The sequence below is a fragment of the Microcaecilia unicolor genome, chromosome 9 (genome assembly GCF_901765095.1).
Source record: "Microcaecilia unicolor chromosome 9, aMicUni1.1, whole genome shotgun sequence".
In the NCBI taxonomy this organism is placed as follows: Eukaryota; Metazoa; Chordata; class Amphibia; order Gymnophiona; family Siphonopidae; genus Microcaecilia; species Microcaecilia unicolor.
In genome coordinates, this window is record NC_044039.1 from 85962973 (window position 1) to 85981800 (window position 18828).

Genomic DNA, 18828 nt, shown 5'->3' on the forward strand with positions numbered 1-18828 from the left:
ACATCATAAAACCACAACAATAACTCCACAACTGTGAAAAAAAGAACAAGTGGAGATATCTCACCTTGCATCCAAACCAAAGTTTCAGCGTGCTTGTCTGACATTGCTGCCTGGATGTCTCAACGCCACCTGAAATTAAATATGACCAAAACCGAGCTTCTCATTTTCCCCCCCAAACCCACCTCCCCGCTCCCCCCGTTTTCTATTTCTGTTGATGGTTCTCTCATTCTCCCTGTCTCCTCAGCTCGAAACCTTGGGGTCATCTTTGACTCTTCTCTCTCCTTCTCTGCTCATATCCAGCAGACCGCCAAGACCTGTCGTTTCTTTCTTTACAACATCCGTAAAATCCGCCCCTGTCTTTCCGAGCACTCTACCAAAACCCTCATCCACACCCTTGTCACCTCTCGTTTAGACTACTGCAATCTGCTTCTTGCTGGCCTCCCACTTAGTCACCTCTCCCCTCTCCAGTCGGTTCAAAACTCTGCTGCCCGTCTCATCTTCCGCCAGGGTCGCTTTACTCATACTACCCCTCTCCTCAAGACCCTTCACTGGCTCCCTATCCGTTTTCGCATCCTGTTCAAACTTCTTCTACTAACCTATAAATGTATTCACTCTGCTGCTCCCCAGTATCTCTCCACACTCGTCCTTCCCTACACCCCTTCCCGTGCACTCCGCTCCATGGATAAATCCTTCTTATCTGTTCCCTTCTCCACTACTGCCAACTCCAGACTTCGTGCCTTCTGTCTCGCTGCACCCTACGCCTGGAATAAACTTCCTGAGCCCCTACGTCTTGCCCCATCCTTGGCCACCTTTAAATCTAGACTGAAAGCCCACCTCTTTAACATTGCTTTTGACTCGTAACCACTTGTAACCACTCGCCTCCACCTACCCTCCTCTCTTCCTTCCCGTTCACATTAATTGATTTGATTTGCTTATTTTTTATTTTTTGTCTATTAGATTGTAAGCTCTTTGAGCAGGGACTGTCTTTCTTCTATGTTTGTGCAGTGCTGCATATGCCTTGTAGCGCTATAGAAATGCTAAATAGTAGTAGTAGTAGTAGTAGTAGTAAAGCATGCCAAGCATTGTTCATAGAATTCTTTCCAGACTGTGTATGTTTCTGTGTTTGTCTAACTTGAAGGAGTGAGGGGATGGGAGAAGCCTGAATGATGCTGTACCCAGACATTCTGCTGTTTTGGAGAGAATAGTAAAATAAAACAGGTGGGATGGCATTGGAAATTTCTCTCATTATGCCCCTTCTCACGTTCAAGGAGGCAAGCGACGCGAATGCGGAGCAGCCGGGCATAACATGGCGGCTTGCCCCCTGGTCCGAATCGCCCCCCCGCTTCCGGCTTCCCCGCCATCCCCGGTGACGTAGCGGGTGACCCGCTGTGTCATTGGCGGAGAGGCCGGAAGGGGGCGGGGTCACAGCGGGCGGGCTCCAGACACAGGATAAAAGATTGCCGAGGGGGACTGAGCGGGTCTTTTGAAGCGGGCGGTACACGAGTTTCCCTCCACACCCTCCCCATGCAATTTTGTAGTCAAGACGGGCAGAGGGGGGCCACTAGGTGAATTTTACTGTCATGTTAGAATAAACAATGTGAGGTGGGAATGTTTAGCGTGTTATGTTATACCAATAGGGTATGGATTGCTAACGAATTGTACCATGTTAGGTTTGGGTTTTCATTGTGAATATGATTTGCCACATATGCATCAATACATGTACCCGTGTTACCCATTATGACTGTCCTGTCTAGTTAAGTGGTAATAAACAAGGCGGGGTGGGAACGGTTAGTTTGTTATGCTATAGCAATAGGATATGGATTGTTGGCAAGTTTTACCATGTTAAGATTGGGTGTCCAAAGTGAATATGATTTGTCAATTATCTGCCTTAATACACTTACCTTTGTTACCCATTATGAATGTCTTTGCCAATTATGTATGCTGTCACAGCAGCGGAGGCACCCGAGCCTGGGAATACTGGGAGGTGCCTGAACAACGGACAGAAGGAAGATCAGAGCTTCTAGCAAGAGGCGGGGGCACTCACCGCTGACAGACTATTCACCTCGCTGGTTTACATGGCAGGTGGAACACTGGTCTGGAGCACAGTGCCAAAATCCGTTGGGGGTGCGGCCACGCTGGAGGCGGAGACATGGCTGGCTGCAATGCAGAATGGAGACTTGGGCCCTCTAGCTGGAGAGCATGGCGGAGGGCCGGAGCATCTACAGCATCATGCCCAAGGCTCGGGTGCTTCCTAGGGGTGTTGTTGTTAATGTGTTTGCAATAAAGCTGTGGCCGAATTTTCCCAAACATAAAACCTATCTCATGTATGGTCTGTGGGGCAACGGGATAATGATGAGGGAGGGGGGCGAGAGTGTGTGCTGCCTGCCCATGTTAACATGAATTAGCACGGGGAGTGCACTTTCCCTTTCCCTCTTCGCTAGGCCTGACACCAGCACCCACCCGTTTTCTCCTCCAAATCCCAGCCCTTTCTCCCTTCCTCCTTCTTTACCAGCCCTTCCCCATACCATGCCACGGATATATCAAAATAGCACTCCCCCCACACTAAACAGGCAACACTTTTTTCCTGGGGTCATCCACAGGCAGCACCTTTTTTCTAGCCATCCTCCCCCTGAGGCAGTGCTTTCACCTCAGGCTTAACTTTATTTTCTCTTCGCCCCCTCCACTGACAGTACTTACTCCCAGGGGGCAACATGATAATCCACTGCTTGAGGCAAGGGATGAGGTGGTACCCTCCCCCCTAGGCACCCAAAAGAGAGGAATCCCTGAAAACTCTGATCAGGGAGGATGGCGAGGGGGTCCCTCACTCTAAACACTAGTCAGGCAGTCGCTCCAAAAAAGAATGCAATTTATATTCCCAAGCTATACAAAAAATAAATAAAAATAAATTGTCAACATTGGTTACACTCAGCAAAAATTATTTGAGTTAAATTACGTTGCCTGGAACTCTAATACCAAAAAATACTGACCCCCTGATTCTGTATTGTCACAGTGTTAAATGCAAGCATATATTCTGCAGCCACAGGAACCTTCTTCATGCAACAATGGATGCAGAGCTAAACTAGAGCATTTCTGCCTGCTTTCTTCCCTGATGTTCAATGCTGGGCCACGTCCAGGTGCTGGAAGTGAATATCCGGGAATACGCAGCTCCAGAACCTGCTTTCAAATAGGGCCAGACACTTTAAGAGCTAACACAGTACACAAAACCATAGGATAGGGTGCCCAGCCCTCACCCCTCCTCCCTGAATAGTTGAACTTCTCTTACGCATACATTCCCAGGGTAGTTCCACCTTTAAATCTTTAACATGTTTTAACACAGGAGTGGGAGGAGTGGCCTAGTGGTTAGAGCACTGGTCTTGCAATCTAGAGGTGGCCGGTTCAAATCCCATCATTGCTCCTTGTGATCTTGGGCAAGTCACTTAACCTTCCATTGCCTTAGGTACAAACTTAGATTGTGAGCCCTCCTGTGACAGAGAAATATCCAGAGTACCTGAATGTAACTCACCTTGAGCTATTACTGAAAAAGGTATGATAAAAAAAGACCCACAAAACTGTGCAAAAAGACACTAAAAACCTATACAGAAAACTTAACACACTACATCAGCCCTAACCTACCTATGAATAAATATTGCACTGTTTGTTGTAGGCTTGATCAATGCAAAATTAAAAACTTAAATTCCATAATGACATCTGACAGCAATTTCTTTTCAGTTTTGTATGACATTGTTGAACAAAAGAAAATGTTCTTCAATTGACACTTTTAAACTACCAGTAATTTTCACATAACTGAATGATTAAAGTCTGTGTCTTATGAGAGCAATCTAGAGTTTCATCAAGAATCATTGAAAAGTACTTTGCATTTCATATCTCATTTTGAGTTGTTTGTACAAAAGTACTGCATAAGTCAGTGAATTCATTTTGCATTTTTGGAGAAAGTTAATGAACCTGCATTCATTCCAAGTTCATTGTGTTTCCTGAGCATGCTTAACATGTGAGTTGTACTTGCTAAGAAGTTAAATGACTTAATGAAAATTTCCACTTTCTGGGCTATCTATATGTTGATTTATGTCAAAGAAAGCAAATCCACTTTCAGAAAGAAAAAGAATGATGCTCTACACACGTTCAAGAATTTGTTGCCATTTATGAGTTTTGCCATTTAATTCAAGCAAAAGCAAATTGTCAATAAAGTTGTTAGTTGAATCTGCTCTATTAGCATTTTTCCATTGAATATAGTTATGTTAGTAATGTGATGAATTTTCATGTGAAGGTATTCGGCCTTTTACATTTGTCCAAACTCTGGTGATTTTCTAACCTAATGAATGAGACAGTACTGAAGAATTTTCATTGCTACACAATAAAGAGATCTCTTTGCTACACACCAGCAAAACCTGGCCCTTTTGAAGATGTTGCTGTTTGGGGAAGCTTTTGTCATTACATACAGTATGTAGGGAATGCATGATTTTCAGCATCTTTTGGAACGTTACTTGGAACAGAAACAGAACTCACCTTCAGAAAAAAATTCCATCTTTGAAGCATTGTTCTTATCAAGAAATCCTATTTCAGCAGCTACTGCAGAGGTGGCTCCGTCCATGTCATTTATCTTTTGCCGTTTCTGTAACAATGCAGGATCTTCATTCAGTCTCTTCCTCTTGTTTTATATGAAAATCAGGCAAAGAAGTCTGAGAAATGGCAGCATGTGTTGTACCTGTTGCAGTTTTCATGCCCACATTATTGACTTCCTGTTCCTGATGTTGAAGCTGTGGAACTGAAGTACTTCCTGTTCTCACAAAAGTTTCATCATCAGAAGTACAATTAACACTACTATCTAAAAGATTCCACAAGGAATGATGTTATTGGCTTTAAGTTCTTTGCTAGTGTCTCATTTGGACTCCTTTGCCATCTTTTACCTGGAACCACTTTAGAATCTTCTCTTCCAGCCCTGAAGAGGTGCTAAGAGGATCTGCTGAGAGGAAGAAAATTTCACTGGTGAGTATTTTACTGCTGGGAAATTGCATTCGAACTTGGGGGAAAGATAGACTTGGAGTTAAATAGGTAATTTCATTGTCTTTTTAAAAGTTACTCTGCTTATTTAGCAAAATATTTAGAATTTTGTTTTTATGTTATTGTGCTTGATATACGCTGTTCACATTACAAATGTAGCAAAGCAGTTCACAAAAGTGGTCCAGATGATCTTGACCTCTACGGTCACCAGGCAAGACTATCATCCCTAGATGACTTCAGGAGGGTGTCCTCAAGGGTGGAAGAAAACAAAAGAAAAGGGAAAAAAAACAAAGAGCTAGATACTTCTTGAGGAATATGTCTGGTTCAAAAGCCATGTCTTCAACATGAATATAGGGTAAGAGGGTTCAGTTCTGAGCTCCAGTGAGAGAGTATACCATAGTTTGGGGACAACATATGCAAATGCACTTTCACGTGTAAGTTTTAGATTAGAGTCACAAAATACTTTAACCCCCCCATTCACAAAGCCACACGACAGTATATTAGCATATATGTGCATATGTATATGGATCTAGACCAACATGCTGCCTAAGTGCTATTCTGCAAATACCTGCTTAACTTATATAGCTCATATTTGCAAGGAGGGCATACATGGGAAGAGCATGCTTATCTGCCACACTAAGGTGCTCACATATAATAACAGATTTGTGGCTGGCATAAGTGTTCGTACCTATATGTTAAGCGTACTGTTTGATAAAGGAACGTAGGTGCTACATGCTGGAACAATCATGGTTGTGCTAATGAAAGACTGTCTTTTTAAATCACTTAGAAGATACTTACCTGTAGCAGGTATTCTCCGAGGACAGGAGGCCTTATATTCTCACAATTGGGGTAACGCAGTCCCATGTTGCCCGGTCCGGAACTTATGTCAAGGTTTACTAGAGATTTGTGGAGCAATCGCACATGCACGAGTGCCTTCCCATCTGCCGTGGGAGCACGGTTACAGCAATTAAGTACTACAGCATAAAAATAAAAGAAGACAACTCCAAGGGGAGGTGGATGGGTTTGTGAGAATATAAGGCCTGCTGTCCTCGGAGAATACCTGCTACAGGTAAATATCTTTGTTTTGTTAGAATATAAAGCCTGCAGTCCTTGGAGAATACCTGCTAAAGGTAAGTATCTTTGTTTTGACCAAGGACAAGCAGGCCATAATTCTCACAATTTGGGTATCCTTAGCATCCAGGATCACCGAAAACAACAAACATTAGTCAATTGGGTCTCGCAACAGTGAGGACATAACTCAGCTTAACATGAAACTATATACAAAATAAGTGAGAGTGTGGCCTGGAACAGAAGAAAACAGTCCTAGGGGGGTAGAGTTGGATTCTAGTCCCCAAATAGATTCTGCAACAGCGTCTGCCTGAACCGACTGTCTCGTCGGGTATCCTGCTCAAGGCAGTAATGAGATGTTAATGTATGGACTGAAGACTATGTCACAGCCTTGCAAATTTCTTCAGTGAGTGCAAGTGGGCCATGGTGCTAAATGATTTAGAGATGGGAGTAACTAGCGAGGTAATTAAATTTGCTGATGACACAAAGTTATTCAAAGTCGTTAAATCGCGACAGGATTGTGAAAAATTACAAGAGGACCTTACGAGACTGGGAGACTGGGCGGCTAAATGGCAGATGATGTTTAATGTGAGCAAGTGCAAGGTGATGCATGTGGGAAAAAAGAACCCGAATTATAGCTACGTCATGCAAGGTTCCACGTTAGGTGTTACGGACCAAGAAAGGGATCTGGGTGTCGTCGATAACACACTGAAACCTTCTGCTCAGTGTGCTGCTGCGGCTAAGAAAGCGAATAGAATGTTGGGTATTATTAGGAAAGGTATGGAAAACAGGTGTGAGGATGTTATAATGCCGTTGTATCGCTCCATGGTGCGACCGCACCTTGAGTATTGTGTTCAATTCTGGTCGCCGCATCTCAAGAAAGATATAGTAGAATTGGAAAAGGTGCAGCGAAGGGCGACTAAAATGATAGCGGGGATGGGACGACTTCCCTATGAAGAAAGACTAAGGAGGCTAGGGCTATACAGCTTGGAGAAGAGACGGCTGAGGGGAGACATGATAGAGGTATATAAAATAATGAGTGGAGTGGAACAGGTGGATGTGAAGCGTCTGTTCACGCTTTCCAAAAATACTAGGACTAGGGGGCATGTGATGAAACTACAGTGTAGTAAATTTAAAACAAATCGGAGAAAATGTTTCTTCACCCAACGTGTAATTAAACTCTGGAATTCGTTGCCGGAGAAAGTGGTGAAGGCGGTTAGCTTAGCAGAGTTTAAAAAGGGGTTGGACGGTTTCCTAAAGGACAAGTCCATAAACCGCTACTAAACGGACTTGGAAAAATCCAAAATTCCAGGAATAACATGTATAGAATGTTTGTACGTTTGGGAAGCTTGCCGGGTGCCCTTGGCCTGGATTGGCCACTGTTGTGGACAGGATGCTGGGCTCGATGGACCCTTGGTCTTTTCCCAGTATGGCATTACTTATGTACTTATGTACTTATGACATGACCTTCCAGGGTCAGTCCAGCCTGGACATAATTGAAAGAAATATAATATGCCAGCCAATTAGAGATTGTGTGTTTCCTGATGAGCTTAATGCAGAATTGGGTTTATGTGCTCCTGGGTTTATGTGCTCCTGGATGGATAGGAGCAGGAAGACCCTTAGGAATACAAAGGAAAATATTTTGTTTATCAATTCATCTAGAGAGTCCTCTGGTGAGGAAGGGGGAGGAACATCTCAGATGGAATGAAGTAGTGTTAAATCAGGCATTGACAATGTAGACCCTTTAGGGGGAGCAACAATAGAACACACAGCATCTGGTTAGGGGGGCTCAGTAGTGGACAGACCCAAGAGGCACAACAAGAGAAGTTAAATGTGGTTTTTAATTTGTCTTCTAAAGTACTGACTAGGGATCAAATTTCAGTGCTGTAGCTGGGGGTTCTCCTTCCTTCTACCCCTTTCGATTCATGTTGTACTAGAGATTATTTCTAGACTGTTTTTTTTTTTTTAGGAAACTTAGACTTTGAGTCTTCTTTGCTGATAGTACTGACTCTGTCAATCAAGATATCAGTTTTTCAGATGTCTAAAGGTTCCCTTCCACTTGGTTTCCCTCCTGGGCCAGTGGACTCTGTTGTTCACACTTTCCAGCAGCTAGTTTTAAGGGATGTTGCTAGCCAGGAAAGACGGTTGAATGTACACCTTAATCACCAGCCTCTAATATGGCCTCGACATTTTTTTGCTATTTAAAGACTATGGCCGCGGCCATATTAGAGGCTGGTGATTAAGGATTGAATACTCAGACATGAGACGGAAAGATAACAGACCAGGTGTAAAGTTTTGAAAATTTTAATTTTAAAAAACATTTTTTTCTTATTGAAATGATGTTATGATTGTTACTTTTCTAGGGGCACAGCCTTGAAAAAGCCTAGTTGGCGAAACACGTGTCGGTGTGGGTATGATATTTGAGGCTGGCATACAGGCTGGTAAAAAAAGGGTTTTTATTTTTATTTTTTTAGTGTGGGAGGGGGTTGGTGACCACTGGGGGACTTCGGGGAGGTCATCCCCCATTCCCTCTGGTGGTCATCTGGTCAGTTGGGGCACCTTTTTGAGGCTTGGTAGGGAAAATAAAAGGACCAAGTAAACCTGGCGAAATACTGATTAACGCCGCTTTTTTTTTCATTATCCGCAAAAGCCGGCCATCTGGTAGCCACGCCCATGCCCACCCATGTCCCGTCTTCAGTACGCCGCCGACACGCCCCCTTGAACTTTCGCTGGCGCGGCGACAGGAAAGTGGCGATGGTGTCAAAAAAGCCGTTTTCGATTATACGGATTTTGCCGCTTTTCACAGATCGCCGTCCATCTCCCGATTTATGTCGGAAGATCGCCGGCGATCACTTTCGAAAATAAGCTTGATAATGAACTAAATTCTATAAATGATGCTAAGAGTTAGGCGCTGTTTATAGAATAGCGCTTAGCGCCGGGAACTGTTACTAATTTAGGTATGACCATTTACACCAACAAAACCTTGATGTAAATCCCTGCACCTAAATTAGGCACAGATCCCTTTTATTCTATAACAGCACTATAACAATAGGCATACATTTAAGAAATGTCTCCGATCCGCCCATGACCTTCCATGGCCACGCCCCCTTGTTGGACTCGCACATAAAATTTAAGCATGGATCGTGCCTAAATTTACATGCATAAATTTTAATTAAATCCGATTAGTGCCAATAATTGCTTCTTAAAATTTCAATTATCAGTGCTAATTGGCTTGTTATTCAATGGGATGCACCCAAATTTGCATGCACAATTTTTACCAACTTTTAATAGAATTTGGGGGAATTTGACCAGGCTGTGTTATGATTCTTCCATATGGTAAAAAGAACAGTATGGGCTGTTAATCCTAAACAGGTAATCTAATACTCCAGAGAAATGAAAAACAGCCAAACACAATCCAAAGGGTTGTGTGGCATGAATGTAAAGAAATGAGGAAAGTGGGAAATACTCTCAGAAACCAAGGCTTCTGCCAAGGTCTAATCAACAAGACACATTATCTATAAAAGACTTTGTGCCCGAGATCAAGTTTCTTTCATGAGGTAAGTATTCCCTACTCCACTCATTCAAAAATGTCCATATAGGCCATGACTCCAACAGTTGCCTTACAGGCTTTACAGTTACGCTGCTTTAATTTTTGCAATTAACATGAGATGACTGCAGAACTGTACCACCCTTTAGCAAACACTACTACTACTACTACTTAACATTTCTAAAGCACTACTAGGGTTACGCAATGCTGTACAATTTAACATGGAAGGACAGTCCCTGCTCGAAGAGCTTACAATCTAAAAAGACAAATGTACAAACAGGCCCAGAAATCTTTTCTGTACCAAATATCTTTTGTTTTTCCTCCCTTCCTTTCTACTGTACCTTCAGCACTGTACTTTGTTTCTGTTTGGGGGCTGATGTGCTAAGGTGTGACCTTTTTCTCAGTGAATATATAACACCATTTGAGAATTGACCCACCGATTCCTGCTGAGTATAAACCATGTCAGGCTAACGTTATCTGGACGTAAATGAATGACTGCATATTGGCCATCATTATTTTTGTATTTAAATATTTGTGTGTTTTTAATAGATAATGTTACAATTTTATCCTTGTAACTTTTTATTATTATTCTTATTCAGGCACAATTCATTCAGGAGACATTTACCACGGCAGATTCAAGTGTCCAGTGTTGATTTTAGCAGAGGTGTGGATGTATTACAACGAGGAGAGACAACGACCAGCATTGGACGTATAAAACCAGAACTCTATAAACAAAAATCAGTGGATTCCGAAGAGACCAAGAAAGATGACGTAAAAACTTGTGGGAAACTCAATTTCATGCTCCAGTACGATTATGAAAATGAACAGCTCATGGTTAAAATTCTGAAAGCTTTAGAACTTCCCGCTAAAGATTTTACAGGAACATCAGACCCTTATGTAAAAATGTATCTTCTTCCAGATAGGAAAAAGAAGTATCAGACTCGTGTGCACAGGAAGACTCTAAATCCAATCTTTGATGAAACATTTCAATTTCCTGTAGCCTATGATCAACTCAACAACAGAAAACTGCATTTCAGTGTATACGATTTTGACAGATTTTCTAGACATGACATGATTGGGGAAGTTATCCTTGATAATTTGTTTGAAGTCTCTGATCTCTCCAGGGAAGCTACAGTATGGAAAGATATCCACTGTGCCACCACAGTAAGTATCATACCCTAAAAGTGATAAAAATAATACTATTTAATGCACTTAGAAATTCCACATAACTCATCAGCTCCTTTTGGAAACAATTCATACATTTTTTTTCAAGCGTGTTACTTAAGTACATAAGTATTGCCATACTGGGACAGACCAAAGGTCCATCAAGCCCAGCATCCGGTTTCGAACAGTGGCCAATCCAGGTCACAAATACCTAGAAAGATCCCAAAAAAGTACAAAACATTTTATACTGCTTATCTCAGAAATAGTGGATTTTCACCAAGTCCAATTTAATAATGGTCTATGGACTTTTCCTTTAGGAAGCCGTCCAAACCTTTTTAAAACTCTGCTAACCACCTTTACCACATTCTCTGGCAACGAATTCCAGAGTTTAATTACAAGTTGAGTGAATAAACGTTTTCTCCAATTTGTATTAAATTTACTACTTTGTAGTTCATCGCGTGCCCCCTAGTCCTAGTATTTTTGGAAAGTGTAAACAGACACTTCACGTCTACCCGTTCAATTCCACTCATTATTTTATAGACCTCTATCATATCTCCCCTCAGTCACCTTTTCTCCAAGCTGAAGAGCCCTAGCCGCTTTAGCCTTTCCTCATAGGAAAGTCGTCCCATCCCCTTTATCATTTTCGTTGCCCTTCTCTGCACTTTTCTAATTCCACTATATCTTTTTTGAAATGCGGCGACCAGAATTGAACACAATATTCAAGGTGCGGTCGCACCATGCAGTGATACAAAGGCATTATAATGTCCTCATTTTTGTTTTCCATTCCTTTCCTAATAATACCTAACATTCTATTTGCTTTCTTAGCTGCAGCTGTACAAGTTAGCCCTGTTAAAAAAAAATTATTTGTGAAAAGGAGAAGTACATGACACTTATTATAGTTTTTAACACAACAAAAAGGAATGCTGAATTGAAGCAGCAGAAAAAGAAATCCAATATAAAGGGACCCTTTTACTAAACCACACTAGTGATTCCCGGCGCGGCAAATGCGTTGCAGCCCATTCAATTCAAATGGGCTTCATTGCATTTGCCGCACTGCAGTTGCTAGAGCAGTTTAGCAAAAGGGGCCCAAAGGCTTTCTCTAGGTTTGCTGGAATGAGATAACAAGGAGTGTAGGGTTCACTGTCCATCAAGAAAAGTAACATGCCACATAATTTGAACTGTAGAAATGTGCTTTAGCTAAATGGATGGGGGTTAATGGATTGTATTATAGCTCAATTTTGAAAAATTATCAGGGAATAACAATTGTTACTTATTGTTTTTACAATTTGTAATTTCACAAGTTAAATATTCCAGAATTATGGAACATGATTATGTTACTGGGTAAATCTCTCTTATCTGAACCCTTCTCCTCTACCGTTAACTCCAGACTCCGTTCCTTTTATCTTGCTGCACCATATGCCTGGAATAGACTTCCTGAGCCAGTACGTCAAGCTCCATCTCTGGCTGTCTTCAAATCTAGGCTTAAAGCCCACCTTTTTGATGCTGCTTTTAACTCCTAACCCTTACTCGCTTGTTCAGTACCCTTATTTTATCATCCCCTCCTTAGTAATTCCCTTATCTCTTATTGTCCTGTTTGTCTGTCCTAATTAGATTGTAAGCTCTATTGAGCAGAGACTTTCTCTTCATCTTCAAGTGTACAGTGCTGCATACGTCTAGTAGCACTATAGAAATTATAAGTAGTAGTAGTAGTAGTAGACTTCAACAATCTTAGGGGCCCTTTTACAGGGCAACGGTAAGCCCGAAGCAGGTTCCGGGTCGAGCACATGCCATTTCTGTGGGAAAAAAAGAGCCTCAGAAATAGCATGGCAGTAACCCAGCAGTAATCGGGCATCGCTGTGTGCTGCCTGGTTACTGCCGGGTTATCATGGGAGCCCTTACTGTCACCTCAGTGGGTGGCAGTAAGAGCTTCCTTCCATATGGCCACACAGTAAGAGTTTTGTTACTGCATGGCCATTTTATTTTGGGGGCTAATTACCCGCTGTGGTAAAAATTTCCCTTAGTGTGTTTGCTGTGGCAGAGGACAGGAAAGGGATGGAGAATGAGTGGGTTTTGGCTTTCCACTGCAGACAGGCAAAGGAGCAACTGGGGATTTCTCCTGTTCCCTGTTAGACATCAGGGACCAAGAAGAGCACCAGGAGTTAATCTGTATGTTTGAGATCATGGTCAAATGAGTTCAAGCTGTGATTATATGGACAGGCATTTCCTTGTCATCAAGCAGATGAAGCCATTACGTATGGGTTGTGTCCATCAACCAGCAGGGGGAGATAGAGAGCACTCAATTTTTCATAGTGCCTCATGGCCAGCTAGCTCCACTGCCTCTTCAGTATTCTCTATCTCCCCAAGCAGGGTGGCTGCAGCTTCTTCGAGCCACTTTGAAGGCACATAGGTGAGCCCTTTCCCTGCCTTACCCATGCCCCTGTGGATGTGGACATATTAGCTTGCTTTTCCCTGTCCTTTCCCACTCAGTGGATGCAGGCACATTGGTTCGCCTTTCCCTGCCTTTCCCACTCATCTGAGCTCTTATTACCTCTGCTTTCCTCACAGCGTTAAAAAAAAAATGGAACAGAGGTTTTCCTTTGATTCTTCTATGGGACCGGAGCTGTGATACTCGGTCTGGTGAGGTAAGAGTGTTTTCTAACTCCTCCGGGGTGGGCCCGCGATCGGGGCGTTTTGGCGCGAAACCGCCATTTTGAATTTTCCTGCCATTTTCGACGATGGCTGCAGAGAATGTAAAGCACTGTTCCCGGTGTGGCAAGTGCAAATCAGCAGCAGGGCTCCATGAATCGTGCTGTACAGGTGTAAGAGCCGGCCCGAGCATGGCGAGCGATGATTCTTCCTGCTCAGAGCTGGCAGCGGACGCCATTTTGAATTCTCCGCATGGCGCGGCCTCCGTAGAGACGGAGAGCCCTGAGCCCCGGGGGGGGGGGGGGGGGGTCACCTCGAATTGAGGCTATTCAGGGAGCGGCTAGCCCCGGACGGGATCTGGGTGCCCAGGGCGAGTTTTTCTCCCCTGATTTTGTGTTATTATTGCATAAAGCATACATGCTGAAAAGAGCTCTCCCTCAAGGTCGTCTGAGCCCCCCCCCCCCCCCCCCCCCCCCGGTGGATTCTGGCCTGGGACTGCCCGCTGAGGCTATTTTCCCTGATAATTGGCATAAAGAAAAGTGTAGAAGGGCTAATTCCCCTTCAGATTGTGGTGCACCTCCTTCCCCCCCCCCCGGTCGGGCTGTGAGGATTCGGAGAGTTCTGGCAGGCCTTCGTGGTCTGAGGAGCCAGAGTCAGGTGCAGAATTACCACAGGATCTGGATGATCCCTCCGCGGTGAGGATTTTCCACCGTGATGAGCTGCCAGCGCTTATTTCAGATGCCCTACAGGTCCTTTCTATTGAAGAGCCTGACAGTGGCACGGCCTCCTCTGTGAATCCTAGGATGGCTAGTACCAAAAAGCCTGCTCAAGCCTTTCCTTTGCATGACTCCATCCAAGAGCTTATTTCCGCTCAGTGGGTTGACCCTGAGGGACCTTTGAAAGTTTCCAGGGCTATGGGGCAATTATACCCTCTGCGTGAGGAGCATTTGGCCCGCTTTGCAATGCCTAAAGTAGATGCCCTAGTCACTGCGGTGACAAAGAGAACTACCCTCCCTATGGAAGGAGGAGTTGCCCTGAAGGATATACAAGACCGTAGGCTGGAAGCAGCACTTAAACGGTCCTTTGAAATTGCAGGTCTTACTGTTCGGGCATCTGCATGCAGTTGTTATGCTGCTAGAGCCTGCCTGGCGTGGTTGCAACAGGCAGTGGAACAGCCCGGAGATGGTGCGGAGCCCTTCTCGGATGTGGCTCCGCGGCTGGAGTCGGCCTTGTCCTTTTTGGCTGATGCCCTTTATGATATTGTCAGAGCTTCGGCTAAACAAGTGGCAGTAGCAGTGGTGGCTCGCCATCTTATTTGGCTACGACATTGGGCAGCGGACATGGCCTCTAAGCAAAGGTTAGTGAAGTTGCCCTTTCAAGGCCTTCTCCTATTTGGTGAGGAGTTGGGAGAAAAAAATTGTTAAAGGCCTGGGAGATCCTAAACCCCAGCGCTTGCCCGAAGATAGGCCGAGGCCTTCCTCCAAGGGCCAGGCGGTCCATTCCTCTTATAGACCTCGCTTCCGTGAAGCTAGAAGGTACCGCCCGGGGCGTTCTGCTGGGTTCACTTCTCGTGCCCGTTTTTCAGCAGAGGAACTCCTTTCGCTCGGACAAGCGTTCCGCAGCCACCGGCTCTAGGCCTGGAGTTCAGGGGCGACCCTCTCAATGATGGTGCACCGGCCCCCTCTTCGCTTCCTGTCATCGGAGGACGTCTTTCCCTCTTTGCCGAGGAGTGGGCCAATATTTCCTCAGATCAGTGGGTCCTGGACCTGATCAGAGATGGCTATAGAATAGAATTCAACGCCCCAGTAAGAGATGTGTTTGTGGAGTCCCAATGCGGTTCTGCCGCCAAACGGGTGGCGGTAGAGGAGACTTTGCAAGGTCTGATTCAGTTAGGGGCCGTGTCCCCGGTACCTCCCGCCGAACACGGCTACGGCCGATACTCCATCTACTTTGTGTTGCCGCGAAAAGGTGGGTCTTTTCGCCCTATTCTGGACTTAAAAGAATTAAACAAGTCCCTGAGAGTGTGGCATTTCCACATGGAAACCCTGTGCTCCGTCATTGCTGCGGTACAGCCAGGAGAGTTTCTCACGTCTCTAGACCTGAAAGAAGCTTACTTGCACATACCAATTTGGTCCCCGCACCAGAAGTTTCTGAGGTTTGCGGTGTTGGGAAAACATTTCCAGTTCTGGGCCTTTTCGAAGGTAATGGTGGTAGTAGCTGCTTTGCTCAAGCGAGAAGGTATCAGGGTTCACCCGTACCTAGACGACTGGCTTATCAGAGCAGACTCTGTAACAGAGAGCTATCAAGCTACAGCCAGAGTGGTCTCAGTTCTTCAATCTCTAGGCTGGGTCGTCAATATGGCCAAACGTCACCTGACCCCCTCGCAATCTCTAGAATATTTGGGGGCCAGGTTCGACACGGACTCGGGCTATGTATACCTACCTGAGCTAAGGCGGTGCAAGCTTCAGAATCAGGTCCGTCTGCTCCTGAGGATGCCCCGCCCGCGAGCTTGGGACATTGTCCAGCTGCTGGGATCGATGACAGCCACATTGGAAGTGGTGCCCTGGGCGAGAGTGCACCTGAGACCTCTACAGTATTCCCTACTTCAAAGATGGTCTCCAGTTTCTCAGGATTATCAATGCAGACTTTCTTGGCTCCCTGCGGCCCGACTCAGCATGGAGTGGTGGCTCTCAGACAGCATGCTGCGGCAAGGAATGCCGCTGGCGCTCCCTGATTGGTGTCTAGTAGTGACAGATGCCAGCCTGAAGGGCTGGGGCGCACATTGCAAGGGGAAGCATGCCCAGGGTCTATGGACACCCGAGGAGTCGGAGTGGTCCATCAACCGCCTGGAGTTGAAAGTGGTGTTTCAGGCGCTTCTGGCCTTTCAAGTGACCCTGGAAGGATTGGCTGTCAGAGTGATGTCGGACAACACGACAGCAGTGGCCTACATAAATCGACAAGGTGGCACTCAGTGCAGAGCACTGGCCGCGCAGGCCGAACAGATTTGCCACTGGGCCGAGCTGCATCTTCAGTTTCTGTCGGCAGCTCACATTGCAGGTCAGAGCAACATGCAAGCCGATTATCTAAGCAGGCATCAGATCGATCCAGCAGAATGGGAACTAGCAGATGAAGTATTCCTGCAGATATGTGCCAAATGGGGCAAGCCCGTGATGGATCTTATGGCGACAAGTTCAAATGCCAAAGTCCCGTGCTTCTTCAGCAGACAGAGAGATCCTCGCTCAGCAGGGTTGGATGCCTTGACTCAGCCCTGGCCTCCGGGCCTACTATATGTGTTCCCTCCGTGGCCCTTGATAGGGCGCATGCTCCTGCGGATTCGGCTGGACCCAGGAGAAGTGGTCCTCATCGCCCCGGATTGGCCCAGGAAGCCTTGGTATGCGGACCTCCGACAGATGCTAGTGGAGGCTCCCCTTCCTTTACCTCTGGTACCGAACCTGTTGTCACAGGGCCCGGTAGCCATGGAGGATGCCTGCCGCTTTGGTCTTATGGCATGGCGATTGTGAGGGCGCAATTGAGGGACAAAGGCTATTCAAACACAGTCATTTCCACTCTCCTGCAGGCCCACCAGCGTTCCACTTCCGTGGCTTATGCCAGGATTTGGCGCCAGTTTGAGTCTTGGTGTGCTTCAAAAGCAATCACACCCATGCGGGCTCCTGTCTCGCCGATTCTGGTCTTTTTGCAGGATGGTGTACAAATAGGCTTGGCCTATAATTCCCTGCAGGTGCAAGTGGCAGCGTTGGCCTCCCTTCGTGGTAAGGTTGAAGGCGTGTCTTTAGCTGCTCATCCAGATGTGGCACGGTTTCTTAGTGGGGTGCTTTGGCTCCGGCCTTCCGTGCGAGCACCCTGTCCAGCTTGGAACCTGGGGCTAGTTTTGAAGGCCCTGCAGGCTTCTCCTTTTGAGCCGCTTCGGTGAGCATCGGAGAAAGATTTGACATTAAAGGCCGTTTTTCTTGTGGCCATTACTTCGGCGAGACGGGTGTCAGAGCTCCAGGCGCTGTCCTGTAGAGACCCATTTCTGCAATTCTCAGAGTCCGGGGTCACGGTTCGGACCGTGCCTTCCTTCATGCCTAAGGTGGTTTCAGTGTTTCACCTAAACCAGCCTATTTTCTTGCCCTCCTTTGATAAGGAGGAGTTTCCAGAATCTTTTGGGCAGTTGCACCTGTTGGATGTGCGCAGGACTCTGCTGCTGTATCTGCGAGTTACTATCTCTTTCAGGATCTATGATCATCTGTTTGTTTTGCTATCAGGTCCTTGCAGAGGGTCTCCAGCGTCTAAAGCCACTATTGCCCGCTGGCTCAAAGAAACTATTTTTTCAGCTTATCTGCTTGCTTGCCGGCCGGCCTCCGCCTGTAGCCTTTAAGGCACATTCTACAAGAGCGATTTCTTCCTCTAGGGCTGAAACTGGAGCACTCTACTACTACTACTTACTACTACTTAACATTTCTAGAGCGCTACTAGGGTTACGCAGCGCTGTACAAAATAAACAAAGAAGGAAGGTCCCTGCTCAAATGAGCTTACAATCTAAAGATCTCGTCAAGAGATATGCAGTGCAGCAACATGGGCTTCTAAGCTCTCTTTTGCCCGACATTACAGGCTGGATGTGGCTGCTAGGAGGGATGCGCGTTTTGGAGCACAAGTGCTAGCGCGTGGTGTGACCGGTTCCCACCCTATATAGGGATTGCTTTGTTACATCCCATACGTAATGGCTTCATCTGCTTGATGACAAGGAAGGGAAAATTAGGTTCTTACCTTGGTAATTTTCTTTCCTTTAGTCATAGCAGATGAAGCCATGAGCCCTCCTTGTATGATTGTCTGTATGCTGTGAATCTGTTTCAGGTTCTGTTCTTGTTTCCTGAAGTTCCTTCCTTGGGAGAAAGTTGGAAAACAATCTTCAGGATTCAGGTTCACTTATAGGAGGATGAGTCCATTCCCTCCAGTTTATGTTTTGGAGGATGAGTTTATTCCCTCCAGGAGGCTGCGTGTATCCCCTCCAGTTATACAATAAGGAGGACGAGTTTATTCCCTCCAGGAGGCTGCGTGTATCCCCTCCAGTTATACAATAAGGAGGACGAGTTTATTCCCTCCAGGAGGATGTGTTCATTCCCTCCTTTTGAGTTCATGCCCTTGTTAAGGGGCCATCGTTCGCTGTGAGGAAAGTTCATGTTATTCCCATTGCGGTTTGCCATACTGCTTTGGAAGCTGGCAGTGGAGCTGGCTGGCCATGAGGCACTGTGAAAAGTTGAGTGCTCTCTATCTCCCCCTGCTGGTTGATGAACACAACCCATACGTAATGGCTTCATCTGCTATGACTAAAGGAAAGAAAATTACCAAGGTAAGAGCCTAATTTTCCCATTTGGCTTCCTGCC

At 45.6% G+C, this 18828-nt stretch overlaps 1 protein-coding gene across 1 annotated transcript in view; it reads left to right on the plus strand.

The window, feature by feature from the left end:
• SYT10 (synaptotagmin 10) overlaps positions 1-18828 on the plus strand; it is a 232932-nt gene that overhangs the window by 129606 nt on the left and 84498 nt on the right. The window contains exon 3 of the mRNA XM_030214600.1: positions 10234-10798. Coding sequence (XP_030070460.1) covers positions 10234-10798 — 565 coding nt within the window. The remainder of the gene's footprint in view (positions 1-10233; positions 10799-18828) is intronic.